The sequence below is a fragment of the Abramis brama genome (genome assembly GCF_963993115.1).
Source record: "Abramis brama genome assembly, chromosome: 5".
Classification (NCBI taxonomy): domain Eukaryota; kingdom Metazoa; phylum Chordata; class Actinopteri; order Cypriniformes; family Leuciscidae; genus Abramis; species Abramis brama.
In genome coordinates this window covers 35,724,008-35,742,404 of record NC_139967.1, presented here as the reverse complement: position 1 = coordinate 35,742,404, position 18,397 = coordinate 35,724,008, and the positions used below count along the sequence as shown (strand labels likewise).

General features: G+C 37.4%; 1 protein-coding gene across 2 annotated transcripts in view; it reads right to left on the bottom strand.

Moving 5' to 3' along the window:
* The window catches only part of specc1 (sperm antigen with calponin homology and coiled-coil domains 1), a 171,341-nt gene that overhangs the window by 63,298 nt on the left and 89,646 nt on the right, over positions 1-18,397 (bottom strand). For both annotated transcript variants that reach the window (XM_084113290.1, XM_084113291.1), the window contains 4 exons: positions 16,109-17,565; positions 10,695-10,902; positions 6,533-6,606; positions 6,066-6,241 (listed from right to left, as the gene is read on the bottom strand). In XM_084113290.1, the coding sequence (XP_083969416.1) occupies positions 6,066-6,241; positions 6,533-6,606; positions 10,695-10,902; positions 16,109-17,565 (1,915 nt within the window). The remainder of the gene's footprint in view (positions 1-6,065; positions 6,242-6,532; positions 6,607-10,694; positions 10,903-16,108; positions 17,566-18,397) is intronic.

Genomic DNA, 18,397 nt, shown 5'->3' with positions numbered 1-18,397 from the left:
AAAATTGTACACCTCCACAAGGCTGGAAAGGGCTACGGGGAAATTGCCAAGCAGCTTGGTGAAAAAAGGTCCACTGTTGGAGCAATCATTAGAAAATGGAAGAAGCTAAACATGACTGTCAATCTCCCTCGGACTGGGGCTCCATGAAAGATCTCACCTCGTGGGGTCTCAATGATCCTAAGAAATGTGAGAAATCAGCCCAGAACTACACGGGAGGAGCTGGTCAATGACCTGAAAAGAGCTGGGACCACCTTTTCCAAGGTTACTGTTGGTAATACACTAAGACGTCATGGTTTGAAATCATGCATGGCACGGAAGGTTCCCCTGCTTAAACCAGCACATGTCAAGGCCCGTCTTAAGTTTGCCAATGACCATTTGGATGATCCAGAGGAGTCATGGGAGAAAGTCATGTGGTCAGATGAGACCAAAATAGAACTTTTTGGTCATAATTCCACTAAACGTGTTTGGAGGAAGAAGAATGATGAGTACCATCCCAAGAACACCATCCCTACTGTGAAGCATGGGGGTGGTAGCATCATGCTTTGGGGGTGTTTTTCTGCACATGGGACAGGGCGACTGCACTGTATTAAGGAGAGGATGACCGGGGCCATGTATTGCGAGATTCTGGGGAACAACCTCCTTCCCTCAGTTAGAGCATTGAAGATGGGTCGAGGCTGGGTCTTCCAACATGACAATGACCCGAAGCACACAGCCAGGATAACCAAGGAGTGGCTCTGTAAGAAGCATATCAAGGTTCTGCCGTGGCCTAGCCAGTCTCCAGACCTAAACCCAATAGAGAATCTTTGGAGGGAGCTCAAACTCCGTGTTTCTCAGCGACAGCCCAGAAACCTGACTGATCTAGAGAAGATCTGTGTGGAGGAGTGGGCCAAAATCCCTCCTGCAGTGTGTGCAAACCTGGTGAAAAACTACAGGAAACGTTTGACCTCTGTAATTGCAAACAAAGGCTACTGTACCAAATATTAACATTGATTTTCTCAGGTGTTCAAATACTTATTTGCAGCTGTATCATACAAATAAATAGTTAAAAAATCATACATTGTGATTTCTGGATTTTTTTTTTTTAGATTATGTCTCTCACAGTGGACATACACCTACGGTGATAATTTCAGACCCCTCCATGATTTCTAAGTGGGAGAACTGGCAAAATAGCAGGGTGTTCAAATACTTATTTTCCTCACTGTATTGAGGGTTGATTTGTAAAGGACTACACGCCTGCGCACATATATATTCAAACGCGCATACCTTTGGACTGAACACGTAATGTGCATGTGCGCGACGTCTGCGTTTTCGCGTTTTTGAGGTTTGCGCAGAGATAACGGATAATCGTTTGCACCTTCAAACCTATTTCAGGGAGTGCATTCTCGAGACACCAGGCACTGTTTTGTGTGGATGGGTGGCCAGAGAGCGTTAAGGGTTTTCCTGTTAGAACGGTGTTGTGTTAGCGGCCCCTAAGTTAATAACTAATGATCTTCGCAATGGAACTAAACTAACTTTAGCTGGACAATAACTTTATCCTAGAGCTGTTGTAAAGCCTAAACAATCTGTTATGGTAATTTCCTATTATCACTGTAAACTGCTTTGAAACAATCCATATTGTTAAAAGCGCTATATAAATGAAGGTGACTTGACTTGAGTCTGCTAAACTATAAAAAACTGAAACTAAATATATAAAAACTAAATAGAAATGTGTAAATAAAAACTAAACTAAAACTAACAAAACCATTAATGAAAAACTATAACTATAATAACCTTGATTCTCACAAATGAACATTGTTCACAAAAACTTTTGAAAGAACAGCAATACTGGGTTATTAAATAATTTTTGCATAAGACCATAAAGATAGCATTTCTCGTGTTTTATCAATACTCAGTAGTCACTCTTTGAGTCAGGCAAGTATAAAGAGTTTCCCGGTGCTCTTGTGTGTTGGTATATTAGAGCTAATTCTCCACAGAACACACAGTAAGGGTGAGGTTGTATATGCACATTTGAACACACTAAATTGAGGCAGAAATTTCATTTTGTACAAAAATGGTTCGATATGCATAAGGTATGCATGCAAAATATCAGCAAGAACACAGCTCTGGTGATGCCACTGTATTTTAGGATAAAGTCCTAAACTGCCGATATCATGTTTCTTCACTGTAATGCATAGAAACATGGGAAAATGAGAAGCCCCAGTGGAAACATCCTTAAAAACACACAGAGGCATTACATGCTGGAATGGTTTGATTTATTGACCTCAAAAGAACAGAATACATGGACGACACTTTTAAACGTACATTTAAAACCCCATGTGGTAGAGATAAACAGTAGTGTGTCTCTCATGAGAACACAAGTCATTGCAGTCACATGAAAACAGTACATAAGTTACATTTGCACACTAAATCACAACATATACTGCATAATTTAAAGGCAGAGGTGTGTTACTTCTGAACATGTAATCCTATTTCAGCACAGTCATGTTCTAAACTGTTAATACCAGCATGTGAATTCTGCATCTAGAGGAATATGCTCCTGCGAGACATACAACCTGAGTATTGACAAAATGGCAGTTGAGGACCTGATACTTCATGCTTGAGAGTCATGTCTTATTTGCATTTATAATTTCATTGTGATTCACATCCATCGATTTCAGTGAGAAACTTTCAAACTGAAATTGGCCACACATCATTAACCAATGCAAATAGGAATGTGAGTGGAGCAGAAAAGTTCCTCATGCATGAGGAACAAAAACAGAAGTGCTTAGCAAAGTTGTTTACTTTGAACGTGAGGTAAAGCACGTTTCTCAAAAACTCGACTGATTTCTTATTACTACTTCTAGTGATGACACAGAAACGACGAGACAACCATCCTACAGCAAATGTAATGCAATACAAGTAATCTTCATTGGTTAGTGTTTGTTTAAATCAAATGAAAGCATTTAAAAGTTGTAAACCAACTGGGTTTTAACTATAAGAATTGAATTGTTTTTAAAGACTATAACAAGCTTGATATGTTGGAGTGTTGATAAGAATTCTTTGTCTGCCATCTAGTGTTGGACTTGTCATCAACAGTAAGAAACCAAGATTTCATCATTTGAAAAGTGGCACATGAAAATTCCCAAAGTTTTCATGTAACTCAAAAATATGTATCTGCTATGCCTAATGTGCCTAATGTGTAAACAGAAAATATAAAAGAAATTACATAGAATAGAGGCAATTAAATGCTGTTTAATTACATACATTTACATATATCTAATTCGAGTTATGATTATTTTAGGCAGAAACAGCTCTTTGGAAAATGAAAAATCATTAAGACAAAATCAAAAAGTGCTGGTAGAGTAGTAAAGGTCTGTAAATGTTGGCTTTATTCCTAAGGCAGCACAATACAAAGCTATTCTGTACTTTAAAAAGACAGTTAAGGATATAATAAATTAATGTTACAGATACATCCTAACACAATTTGTTCACTTTGTCTTCCAACTATCCCCCACATTTCAGTTGGCCTTGCTTAAAAGGTGCAACAACAAAAGCCTAAAACAGGTAAAACGATCAATTCAAACACATTTCAAATAGTGCAGGTGCTGTTTTCTTTAGAACAAATACAAATATCTACTCTGAGCAGATGTGAAAACATCATGTATTCTGTTCAGAATATGTCTCCACTTCATCTTCATTAATAATACTGACATACAGATCACTGCATTACAATACTGTATTGCAATATTAACTCTGTATTACAATACTGTGAACCAGTCATTGGTTCTAACTCTAACTATCTATCGCCCCTCAACTGCAGTCTTGGAGGTCTCAAATGCAGATCCAGAGGAGATTCTGAAAGAAACACAAATAAAACAATGATGTCCAAATGAAGGTATATTAAAAATAATTGCTAAATTGAGTTTATTTGGATGAAAGCCTGACTTTTGAGATGGAATTGACTTTTGAGATGAGCAGCGTCACCAATAATTGAGTTTCATTTATAAAACAAATGTTTTCATCATGGCAGCAAATGCTCATTTGTCACCATCAACCTTCATGCATTTCTCTGGAAATCAATAAAACATCTGACATTTTTTATAAGCAGATTTATAAGCATGTCTGATGACTGAAGGAAGAAAACCTTCAAACTTTTCCAGAAACATGAGATATTTGTTTGACAATCTGTGTGCAAAAATCATAGCAAACAGCAGATGTCGCCACATACAAAGATTTTGAGGGCAAGAACTTAAGGAAAAGGAAAGCAGACCCAGCAAGCAAAGCAGACCCAGCCCCTTCTGAATAAAATGAGCACAGCCAATCAAATAGTAGTATTGCTCAAAGCAGTGGGCGGGTGGCTAAGGCAAGGAAAACAGGCAAGACACAAGCTCACATCCTCAATGATTAAATCACTCTGACCATCCATAAGTATTCATACTAGCATTCAGTATAAGAGCTGGGGCTGGTGCTAGCAGTGCACTCACCTGGGTCAGAGGGAAATCCTTTAGAGAGCAATCTCAGGGAGCATCAGAGGGAGTGGGGAGATCGACACACACTGGCTGTCCGTTTGAACGGAGGGGAAGAGTTTTTAAATATTTAGCAACTCAAACGCACTACTTATAAAAGCGCCGTATTTTATTAAGCCCATCTCAAAATACTTAAACCGGTATTCAATATATGCACTTAAGGCTCATAATCTTACTGGATTTCTATTATGAAGTGCACAGGTCTAATGTCACATGATAATAATAGGGAAAAAAGGTTGTTGCTTGCACTGCAGTGAAGTCTGATGCAAAATGTTCTACAACGCTAGTTCACAAAATAATGAAAACCAAAGCATTAATGCCAGCCCAACACCAGAGATGTTTGTGTATTTTTTTGTGTACATTTGCACATGAAATGCACATAAAATTGATAATCGGCTCACTGTCAGTTCAAGCTCAATTTATCTGAATGTATGCGTTTATCATTTAAAAGATATGACAGGTCTATTTGTGTTAAAAATAAGGCAGTGGGAGTCAGTGAGTCTGTGTACGAGACCTGAAAAATATTATTCAATGCCTATGACATGGCACAATTCATGTTTTTGTGTGTGCTTTGTTGGTTGGTTGAAAAAATAAAAATGCTGTTTGATTGAGCAGTTAAAGTAAATAACATTTACAGTGTTACTGTTCACTAAAACTAAAATTATTAAAAATAATATGTGTTAACTGAAATGGGGTTATAAATAAAATAAAATATAAATATTAAATAAATTAAAATTAAAATGGAAATTAAAACTGTTGCCTTGGCAACTAAGTTGAAGTACAAAAATTACTAAAACTGAAACTAAAATAAAGATAAATTGAAATATAAAAAAAATCAATAAAGAATTGATAAAAATGACAAAAGCACATCACAAATTACTAAAATATAAAATAAAAGCTATTAATTTAAAATGTTAATAAATAGTATAATAGTATATAAATAATATATATATATATATATATATATATATATATATAAAAAACATTTTAACTGATTCCATTTCTAGCGATAATCAAATAAATATTTAATGACTACAATGCTTCTGTCTAAAGTTCATTCAAATCTGTTGTGATGTGTTGCAATATATTCTAGTCTTTTAAGCTGGTTTGAAATGTTCCCACTTAAGAGTTAAAAAACTTGGACTAACTGAGCAGCAAGGCAGCTGCCTTTGATTTCGGACACAGCAGGTTCTTTTTGGGTCACAGTTTGCAACTACTATACACACAAAAATAGAGTAAATAGATGCAAGAACGTGTGTAAAAGCAGAGGAGTGAGGGTAATTTTGCATGACTACTGATTTGAGTGTTCATTGGTACAGTTTACTAGTCTCTAAAATGTCAGACATGAATTTCAGTTAGCTAAAATGTCAAATGACTCATTTTTATCTGATTGTGAGATTGTATGATAATTTGACTTCACAATGTAGCAAACTATACCAGTGAACCCAGCCAGCGGCTGTCAGAGTTTGATATTTGAATAGAGGAGAGTTTTGTTAGAGTTGAGAGCCCAGATGGATGGCAGACAGGAGGGCAGTGATGAGTTGATGAGTGACTGTGTACCTGGTGCCCTGGATCTGCTCCAACTCTGAAGCCAGTCTTGTGCTGTGCTCCTGCTCCTCCTGCAGACGTCTGTGCAGTGAGCGAAGCTCCTGCTGAGCTTCCACCTTTATGTCATTGGCGACCACTACTGCTGTCTGGAGGTCTGCCTGGAAACGACGCCACTCCTCTGTCTCATCCTGAAAGTGCACACACACATGAATTTTTAGTCATGTGGAGCGGAAAGTGTTTTGGCCTTCTCATGAGCTCATGGGGCTGGTCAAGGAAATGTCATTTTCAATCACTGCGACCGATGGGCACTGACATGGTAGACTGCAATACAGCTTGCATTTGCACCTCAAAGTTCTGTTCAGATGGAAGATATTTTTCTTGAATTATAGAAACTGACATACACTGTCAAACATGCCTGATTATGTTGTAGTTCATTATAAAAAGAAGAAAGTACAAGAAAAACAGATAAACAATTCCACCTTCATCTGTTTATTCATGGCCTTAATCTGTTTCTCCAGCTCAGCCTTGTTTTCTTCAAGCCTCTTGATCTGATCTGAAAAAAAAGGACAAATATATATTTTTTTAATAATTATTCACAAAAATTATATATACACTTCTGTTCAAACATTTGTGGTCATTAATATTTTTTTTTTTTTTTTTTTTAAAGAGATTAATATTTTTTATTCAACAAGTATACCAGGGCCGCGGGAAGTGGGGGTGCTGGGGGTGCTGCAGCACCCCCTGTTTTCACAGAATTGTAAATGCAACGCATATGTTTGTTCATTAAAATGTATTAATTTTTAGCATTTAGTCATTTATTTGTAATAAACACTTTAAGTGGGCTATTTAAAAATGGTTATTTATATGTTAAATTATCTTTTTAAAACATAAGCGCAGAGTGTTATGTAATATTGTGTGTGTGTGTGTGTGTCGAAAAAATTTGTCCGCAGCTGCTAAAAAAAAAAAAAAAAACCCAGTCAAATACCCCACTGTCAGTATTTTGTAAGGAACAGGCAAATATGTTAAATATAGCAGGAGACATTTTAATTGTTTACTAATAAAACAGTTATTTTTTTATGTCATTGTCGGCTAGACAGATGAAGTTGACGACTCGCGATCTTCGCAGCGCCAGAGAGAAATGCACATTTCATACAAATTAGCCTACATAAGCAGCGCAGTCTGTTTTCTTTCGTTTTGAATTGTTCTGCTTAAAAGTAGACATTTAAAGCTATCTATATGTCTCAGGTCTGTGAAGCAATAGGCTACCTTATAGGCCTACGCTGAGTTTCGGTTCATTTATGAGACGAGCTCCAGGTTCGCCAGCGCCTCCGTGTCCTGATTATCTATTTTCTAATAGCCTATATTTAGCTACTTCTTATTAAATCCAGACAATTTGTTGACGAAACATCGATTAAAATTAAGATACAATTAATACAAAACGAAATTAAATTTAAAGACAGGCTTTGTGCTTTCAGTTTAAGGTCTCTGTGAAAGTTTTAAAACATTCTTTTAGTGCCACTTTAGAGCGCTCACGTCCGTAGAGGAGAACACTGTCTGTAACTTTTTTTTTTTGTGTGTGAAATAAATTTCAAAAAAAATGCAACTTAGTCCAGTGCGACTTAGGCTATATATGTTTTTTTCTTCCTCGTGGCGCATTTTTTGACTGATATGCGTCTCCGGAGCGACTTATAAAATAGGCTACGGTAAGTTATTTATTCTTTTTGTGCAAATGTCCCATAAAGTCCCATCCTTTAAGGATTCATTTATGTCCCATTGACCGGTCCATTGCATTACGAATAAAAGCAGAATCAATTAAGTAAAAAATATAATGTGCAGTCAGGTGGTTGGAGTGTGGGCGCATTTTTTGACGAGTTTTATAGTCTTGATATTGTTTCTTATTCAAAAGTGGTGACGCCCAAAAAAAAAAAAAAAAATCAGCACCCCCAACCTAAAACCTCTTCCAGCGGCCCTGAAGTATACATTCAATTTATGATTTAAAGAAGTCACAGTAAATGCATTTATAATGTTACAAAAGATTTCTATGACAAAGAAATGCTGTTCTTTTTAACCTAACACCAAAAAATCCTGAAGAAAATGTATTACAAATGTAAATGTAAAGGATTAAGCAGCCCAGCTGTTTTCAACATTGATAATAATAAGAACTGCTTCTTGAGAACCAAATCAGCATATTAGAATGATTTATGAAGGAAATTTCAGAAGGATTTCTGAAAATTCAGCTTTGCAATCACAGGAATAAATCATTATATAAATAAAAATATTTTTAATTGCAGTAATATTTCATAGTCGTACTGTTTTTTCCCCCCAAATAATTGCAGTCTTTTTCCAAATAATTGCAGAGACTTTTTCCAAAAACACTTTTGATGGCTTCAGATATCTTGCCATTTTTATCACAGTTTCACTTGATGTCGCCAAGGGATCATTTCAAGGGATAATTAATGTAATAAAAGTTTATTTGGAATAATAAAATGCCACCGATCAAATATAACAAAATAATGAAGCCAAAGGACAAAAGTGAGATCACCTTTCCAAATCAGTTATATTACTGGGCAGGCAAGATAAAAATATGATTAGTTGGATCAGTGAGAGGACCAATTCTATCTGGTATAATATGGAAGCAGCAGCTTGCTTTCCACTACCAATTAGATTTCTACCATTTGTTAAGAGAAAAAAGATTTTCGGAACAGTGTTAATTTTGACAGCAAATTTTGATTTAGTTTTAGTCATAGTCTTTTGACTAAAATGCCATTTAGTTTTAGTCATATTTTAGTCATCTGAATTGTTTTAGTTTTAGTCTAGTTTTAGTCGACGAAATACAATAAGATTTTAGTCGACTAAATCTACAGTAGATTTAGTAGACTAAAATATAATGGGTTTAAATTTAAATGCATTTATTTAGAATCTCTCTAAAATTTCCAAACCCATATACTCCTGGAGAAAACATATATTAACCTGCTAATATGAATGATTTTAAAGTTTGAACGTGCAATACAGATACAGATTTAACTACTGTAACTTAAAAAATATCTTAAAATTAAATAAAACCACTTTTCCTAAAGTAGAACACAGTCTTTTTTTCAATGAATGATATATGAATTCTTTATAACTACTTGCATACATAATTCTCTATTCTTTCAAGCAGACATATTTATTTGTATGAATTAAATATAATTAATCCTTATTAAAGCTATTAACGAGCAGTGAATGCTTTTCTTTTTCTTTTGTTGCTTGATCAATATTAAGGACACAGACCGCATTAGGTTTATTACCCACTGTCACTTTAAGACATCGGATCATGTCCAATGACATGCGGATCCAATGACATGCGGAATGACACTGATGCACATCCGATACACTCACAACAACTGTTTAAGACATAACCGACATAATTTACATGAATACTCTCCAAAACGAACATTTAGACAATGTTGTGTGTATTTGTCCATTCAGACACGAAAGAGAGCTCAATTCTGTACTCGCGCGCTGTATAGGTGTCTATGTGAATGGCTGCATGCTTCGGGTCGGGTGTGTGCGCACAGAAAACCGTACCGAATAGAGCTCTTTTTTTTGCATCGTCACTCTTATTCAGATCTACATGTCTGCTCTACTCATTCTCCCAGACGTTTACATGTTTTAACGTTTTATGAGACATGCAGCACATGCCAACTCGTGTGCCGCTGGGTAGATCAGCACGTTACAGTTATGTGCGCATGCAGGACATCAGACTGGATCGCTTCCCAAATTGTCACTATCTAACATTTTCGTCTAGTTTTTATTCGTTGACGAAAATGTAAATAGATTTTCGTCATAGTTTTTGTCATTCAAAACTAGTTTTTATTTAGTTATCGTCTCGTTTTCGTCTGTGAAAAAATGTCGTTTAACGAACTTAACTTCCGAAATTAACACTGTTTCGGAACATTAATTACATTAATTTCGGAACAATTAAAGAAATGTTTCCCAAAAAACGTAATTACTGTGATATATTCCAGACATGTTTCTTTTCTTCTTCTTTTTTTTTAAATAAAAAAAATTTAGTTTTCTTTTCTTTCTTTTTTATTATTAAAGTCAATTTTATTTGGATTTGGTGTAAACTATGACACGAACATGTACTTTAAAGTTTGGGCTAAAAGCCACAAAGAATCTTAAAATATAAATACTATTTAGTATATATAACTAAGGGTCATAAAAAGAAGCGATTTGGAGTCATTTAGTTCATTGCAGATGGACAAGCATGGACTGAGGCTGCAATAAAACTATAATCTGCACCATGAAATGTCTTCCCTCCTGCTTAAAGAGGAAAAGAGAAGGAAGGCAGACGAGCTCACAGAGCAGATGAATGATGCAGTTTGGCAAAGATTTAAGATGGTGTATTAAAAAGCTCAGTATCTCAATCTATTCAGGCTGCCAGGTCCAATCAATGTGTTTTACTAATCACAGCAGACTCTAGCCAGTGCGCGTAGGCCAGATTCTGCCAGATGATGCAGTATATTTAGCATTGGCTGAGGGATAGCAGTTAAGCATACACATGACATGACATGACATGACATGACACAGCATAATCCTTTGGCAAGGTGGTGAGAGCTGAGAGCCAGAGACAGACAGGGAGACAGATAATGGTCATACTCTCAAGGTCCAGGATGGTCTGATTGGTGTGCAGACTAACTGCCCGTTGCTGTTCCACCTGGTCCTCCAACTCAAAGATGGTCTCTTTCAGGTCCTTGATCCGGTTCTCAGCATCTTTGCACTTCTCCTTTAGAGCGAGCATGTTGGCTTTATAATCTTGTTCCCGTTTCTCCACCTTTTCCAGCAGCTGTTGCCTGTCTGCCTCCGCCTGTACATACAGACACATACATGCCTCAAAAACACTGTTACTATTTTTTAACACTGTAGTGCAGCTATTCAGGGATCATATATCTTATTTAATAAGGCCCTTCGATGCAATGACGGATGCAATGATTTAACTGTGCCAGCCCTGCACACAGACTGCAGTCTTTGGCCTTTGACTAATCAAATCACAAGTATAGAGTTTATTGGCAAAACCTAATTACAAAACAAAATATTTTTAAAAACACTTGATATGGATTTGAAGAACTAAAAACAAGATAATCAGAGCTGAGGGTTTGCGTCATTACTGCCCATCCCAGATTTCCTATTGTATTTGGCCAAATACTCTTCTGATTTGTAGGAATTTTATGCTATGTTAAGACGCATAAAAACATAAATAAAATAAGTGAAGTTGATTGTTTGGTTTATTTATGTTTAGGTCTACACTACTCTTGAAATGTTTGGAGTCAGTAAGTTTTTATTTATTGAAAGAAATGTTTACTTTCAGCAAGAATGCAATAAATTGATCAAAAATAACAGTAAAAACATTTATAATGTTACAAAGTATTTCTATTTCAAATACTATGCTGTTCTTTTGAACTTTCTTTTCATCATAGAATCATAGAAAAATAAAATAAAATCATGGTTCCCACAAAAATATTAAGCAGCACTACTATTTTCTACTGTTAAGGAAATGTTTCTTGAACACCAAATTAGCATTTTAGAATGAAGGATCACGTGACTCTGAAGACTGGAGAAATGGCTGCTGAAAATTCAGCTTTGCCATGACATAAATAAATTACATTTTAAAATATATTAAATAGAAAAGTTATTTTAAATTGTAATAATATTTATTTCATAATATTACTGTTTTACTGTATTTTTGATCAAATAAATGCATCCTTGGTATGCATGAGAGACTTTTTTCAAACTTTTTAACTGAAGTGTATTTAACTGTAGCATTTAAGACAGTGTGTTAATGTTAAGACAACAGGTTTTTAATTAATCTTAATTTAATTTAATATACCGTGTGTGTGTGTGTGTATTATATTCAGAATTCAAGTTTTACAGGTTTCAAGCACAATACACTGGTCTATGCTGACTATCAGAGACTAAAACCCTCACAGAAGATGTCACAAAAAGCTATCTTGCATAACAACATTCACAAGATAACTTAATTCATCCATCCAACATTTGATTTTTTTTAACAAATTCCTCACCACAGACTGAATAATCAGTCTTAAAATGTGTAGTTTTGCACATTTCTACTAATGTAGTAGTAACAAGTACCTAAATTATCCTCCTAAACTTAACATCTGAAAATGTTTAGATCAGACAGCAGAAAACAATATGGCTCCAGTGTTGCATACTAATTAATTGAAAATTAGATCACTATTCTAGCGGTTCAGGCCAGGCCCATGATTCACTTGACAGCTGGATCACCCTGTATAGAGCAGAACAGCTCTTTCTTCAGAGCCTTGTGCACAGAGAATTGCTCACTCCGTGTGCTCTGAGAAGAGCATGGCATCCTAAAGCTCTGTCTTATGGCAACTACCTGGATGACATCTAAAACTGAGGGTGTATTTGTCATAGAGAAAATCAAAGTTAATTTTGCATTTAGAGGTGCACTGGTTCAAGTGACAGCCATGAGGTGCCAGTGATGTTCATGTTCTTGTGGGTTTATAATGGTCCTGTCTGTGTATAATTATATTTTAAAGGATGAGGTACACCCCTAAACTACATGACTACAACATTTACAAGTGCAAACTAGGGAGCAACAAAAGTTTGCCTTTCAATATTTACGTAGACTCTCTAATTTTCTGGTGCTCTGTGCAGAATATGAAAAAATATATATGCTCTGTGGTTGGATGTAATACAACTTCTGTATATGTGGTGATATTTTTTTTATAGGTTACTGCATTTCTTTTTGACATTAAGAGTGAACTAGAGAGCTGACAGAACACCCAGAGAGGGTAAGTTGTACTTTTAAAATTAATATACCACATAAATTTTCCCCAAAGGGTACACAATAAATTGTCTTGAAGGCAGAAAGGTCTACAAAGCTTTCTATGTTTTCCAAGACTGTTGTCCAAAAATCTATCATTACAAAAATAGGACTCTCAAGAAGCTAAAAAACAAATGAGTATGTCAAAAATGAGTTATGGTTGATTTGTCACTAATTACCTCTGATATGATGATAGTCATAATACAAGCCAATTGGACAAAGAATTCATCCATTTCCATCACCAAGACTATTTTCACTACATTATGAACCTAAAATTCCTAAAATGCCTTGAAATGATCTCAAACAGTTTGCATCTCTAAAAAAAAAAATAACTGTGTGCATCTAAGCCTAAGTGTAAATGATGCAAATCTTCCCAAGAAGCATAGCCAGAGCTTTGGAACTGGTTTATGAAATGTCCTTGACTGAGGAATCTGAGCATTTATGAGATACAGAATGAGATATGGGTAATGTGTCTCATCTACATTTTGTTTTTTTGGCTGACAGGAAATGGATGCACAGGACATTCAAAATGCAGTGGAAATGCATTGAGATAACAAGGCCAAGGCGGACCAGAAAAAAAAATAAAAATCATGAATATGACACCAACTTGATAAAGTTCTTGATAAAGTTAAAAGTGAAAACACAAAATGCCACAATGTGCTGGAACTGTCAGTTTGTGTATACCAGGGCTGTCCACCTTTCAGCAGAGTTTAGCTCCATCCCTAATTATACACACCTGAATCATCTAATCAGTGTCTGTGTCCGAAATCACCTCTATACCCTAATTTAGTCAAGTCAAGTCACCTTTATTTATATAGCGCTTAATACAATACAGATTGTTTCAAAGCAGCTTTGCAGTGATAACAGGAAAATGATTCAATGATGCAAATGATGCAAGTCTTTTAGCAGACTATATTAGTGAAGTAATGTAGGCAATAGTGAATGAAGGCGTAGGAGGCAATTTCTGATACAGCTGTCTTCAGGATCACTACAAGCTTCCAGGCAGGTGTGTTGGAGCTAAATTCTGCAAGAAGGTGGCCCTCCGGGAACAGGATTGGATATCCGTGGTGTATAATAGGGATGGGCATTTCAAGCAAAAATAATATTCGAAGATCGCTGGGTTTTATTAGATTATTATTCGAAAATCAGACAAGATTTTGACCACTTAAGTTTTGTTTTGTAAAAAGCCTTTCTTTAAAGTGAATTTCGTTTGGTATCAATTGTATCTTAATTTTAATCAATGTTTCATCAACCAATTGTCTCGATTTAATAAATTAGAATATAGCATACAATATAATCAGGACACGGAGGCGCCTCACAAATGAACGAAAACTCAGTGTATAAGCTACTTGCCTCAATGACCTGAGAAATATATATATAGAAAGCTTGAAATGTCTACTTTTAAACAAAACAACTGAAAACGAAAAGAAATGGGCTACTCTCTGCTTATGTAGGCTAATTCGTATGAAGTGTGCATTTCTCTCTAAAGGCACTTTCACTACTGCGAAGATGGCGAGTCAGCATCATCAACTTCATCTCTGAAGCCGACACTGACACAGAAAACACTAGTTTATTAATAAACAATTAAAATGTCTCATGCATAATCATTACTTTTGCCAGTTCTTTGTGGCTTAAATTAGTGCTGCACGATTAATCGTATCGCAATCGCAATCGCGATGTCAAGCCTACTCGATTATATGACGCAAAATGCTGCGATTTTATATTAAATAAACAAATTAGCTCAATTAACGCAGCATCTGTTAATTTTTGGCATACTTTGGCTAGTGTTACATGATCCCGCTATTCATGCAAATGCTTTTAAACCATTCATGCGTCCTCCTAATGTCCTCCTGACACACACACATACACACACACATACACACGACACGAGCCACAGATAGACGCGCGCCAGTATCAAGTTCTCTTTCGCGGTAGAACGAACACACATGTATGCCAAAATGAACGCGCTGTCTGTCAATGTCCTCCTGACACACACACACGAGCCACAGATAGACGCGCGCCAGTATCGCACAGACAGCGCGCCATGTATCAAGTTCTCTTTAGCGGTAGAACGAACACACGTGTATGCCAAAATGAACACGCTGCCTGTGAATGTCCTGACTGTGACCCACACTAATAAGACTCGCGCTAATATCGTGCGTGCGCACAAAACAGCATGCCAGATACAGTTCTCTTTCGAGCTTGAACGAACAATAACACACAAAATTGTTTCAAAATGTCTTTTTTGTCGAGTATCTTCATAACATAAGAGTAGTCTTATGATGAACGTGAAGAGTTGTGATGACTTGTGAGGCGCGTGTGAGATCCGCGTCTCTGACAGCAGCGGCAGGTCTTAAAGGGACAGTACACAGTAGCCACTCACTGCTCTTGACTAAAGAACTTTTTTCTTTAGGCAGATTATTACTAATCTGTGTGTGCATTTATTTTCCTTGAGAACCAAGCAAGTTGACTCATGAAACCATTTGTTTATTATATCGCATATGTCAATCGCAATATTGACCTTTATTATCGCAATATGAAATTTTCCCCAAATCGTGCAGCCCTAGCTTAAATGAACTACTACTAGTCAGCTAGAAAAAAACTTTAGTCGTGCACGGGCAGCCCTACTTATTTTGCATATTTTCTAACCAGATGTCACAAAGGGCATTCTGAGTGAGTGGCGCTGTGTGGACTGAGCGAGCGAAATATTACCACTCTGATCACATGCTCTGGTGTGAGACAATGTGTATCTTCTTCTGTTGTCTGAGAGTTGATTGACATCTTTTATATGTGTTACTGGCATCGCCACCCTCTGGTTACATGAACGTGTCACCACCGCATCAGAACCGAAAACATGGGGATTTTTTTAAAGACAATAACAACCTATTCGATATTCTATGATAAAATCAACTAATCGAATATTCGAAAATCGTGACTCATCCCTAGTGTATACTATATGATCACCTGTATTCATAGGACATTTTACAATTGGCATTACAAATTTTGTTACCTTACAGTTGTAGTTGCATCTGTGGACTTCAAACGATATCCTAATAGCATACAAGCATTACAAAAATAAATAAACAAATAACTGGCCACTTAAAGAATATTTGAATTGTGTGATACCTGCAACTTTATATTATAAATTACCAGTGCTGTTCTATCCCTTATCTAGCGCACCCTGAGCACACTCCATTTTACTGCTTACCTGCTGCAGCTCTTGTCGTAGCTCCGTGCAGCTTAGCTCCAGCTTGTCTCTATCTTCATGCGCCGCTTTGAGCAGACTTTGCAACTCTGTGTTGTCACTGGCGCTCTGCACCGCCTTCAACTCCGCTACCTTCTGCCTCTCCACCTCAACCTGCACCTTTAGACTGACATTCTCCACTCTCAAAGCTTCTGTGGCTAGCCGCTGTTCCTCAGTTTTCCTCACCGCCTCATCTCTAGCAAGCTTCTCGCTATCCAGATGTCCTTGAAGAAGCTCTAATTCTTCACTTAAGCCCTTGACAGCAATTTGTGCCTCCTGATTCTCCTTTTCCAAAGCTCTAAGACTCCCTGTGAGCTGCTGCTGGATGTCAACCAGCTTCTCTCTTTCGAAGCGGGAGCTCTCCACTTGCTCAGCCAAACGCTGTTCAAGCTCTGCAACCCGAGAGGCACGTGAAGCCTCAGCTTCTTGACTTTGAGCTTGTTCTCTGAGCCTTTGGAGAAGGGACTCGTTCTGTTGCGCCAAGAGTTCTACACGCTCCCTTTGCTGCTGTAGGGAAGTCTGTAAGAGGCCCTTCTCCTCCGCCAGACGCTCATTTTCAGCTGTTAGCTCCTGGACAACCTGTTGCTGGTCAGCCAGCTCCTGTAGAGTGGCCTGTAGTTCTTCGGCTATACTGTGGTGACTCTCTTCCATCTTCTGGATGCGGTCTGTCAGGGACTCCACAGAGAGCTCCTTCACCACACCACTGGGCACCACACTCTTAATGCTGCTACTGACTGAGTCTGAAAGCGAGGGAATATTCTCAAACTCTGATGAGTCTGAGGAGGGTAAAGGAGAGCCTTTGATGTCACTACCAGATGAGACAGAAGTTTTAAGGTGGCTTCCACTGACAGCATCTGAAGTGGTGCTATCTGGTAAAACCCCATTACCTGAATGCTTGCTTGAGCTGGTGAGCAGTGTTGTAGTGCTCTCTAATGTAATAAGCTTCTGCTTCAAAGCCTGATTTTCTTCCCGCAAGGTGGCCAACTCACGCTGAAAACGTCCATTCTTCTCCTTCAGTTCCCCTACGAGCACCTGGATATCGCCAGGCTGTGCCGGTGTCTTTTCTATCTCTGAATTCCCCTCTGGTGTACCAGCCTCTGATGATGAATCCTTCCCTTTATGACGTTGGAGCTCCGTCCGTAACTTACTGATCTCAAACTCTTTGGTTTTGGCCTCAGCCAGAAGCTCCCTCACCTGACTCTCCAGCAGGGTCTTATCCAAAACAACAGACTCTGCTTTGGTCTTGACAGAGCCACGAGAATGCTTGGCCAGCGCGGACAGGCTGGAGGTGCTGGCACTGCTGACCATCTTTTTGGCTGTAGAGCTTTTCTGCTGGTCACGCAATGAGAGACGTTCTCTGGAGATGCTTTGCGGGATCTCACGAGGAGCTGGGATCCCTGACTTTTTGGTTGACTGGACACCTGGGTAGAGAGGAAATAATGATGTTTTGTTAGTGTTGGATATCTTAGTCATAGTATATGCTGTATAGTATAGTCATACTGTATCAAAGCTGTTTGAGAAATACGACCAACCAAAACCATTCCTCTGGGCAACTATATTTATTTTTTAACCTAATAAATTATATGAATGATGTTTTCATATAAATTAAACAGCAATATGCTGAAACAACTAAAGCAACAACATTGTTGTGGTTAACCAGCTCATGTCCACCAGACCAGAGATATTTGACAATGTGACCATTTTTCTCATTCCATTGTACAGACTGGCGTATCTGTGTGAGAGATCATTCATTTAGAGTGATGACAGGACAAAATGTGTTTTGTCTCGTCACATTCAAATGGCCACCAGGCACTGCTTCACTGCACTATAGCCACAGTAAAAACAAGAACACTGGCATCTGAGTGGCACCAAAGTGGGTGTTGGTGATGTATATCCCCTCTTTATACTGTTCGTTGTTAATTATTCTTTGGCAGGGCAGGCTGGTGAAATGATTTTGTGGGTTTTGGAATAATCAGCAAATATACCAACACAAAAAAATGCTGGACTGGGGTTTGTTGAAGCTGACGCCTTTATTGTTTCAAATCAACAGTGTTTTTAAAGAAATCACTGTTTTAGAGATCTCATAGAACTAACATGAACTGAGCTAAATCAGTCGCTGTAAAAAATATTTTAATGATTGAATACTTTAATGGCTGTAATTTGACCACAAACAAATCTACTTTGACCCGCCCTCAATCACTGTAGTTGTAGCTGAGGCCTGGAAGTGTTTGGTTTGTGTTGTTGACATGTCAA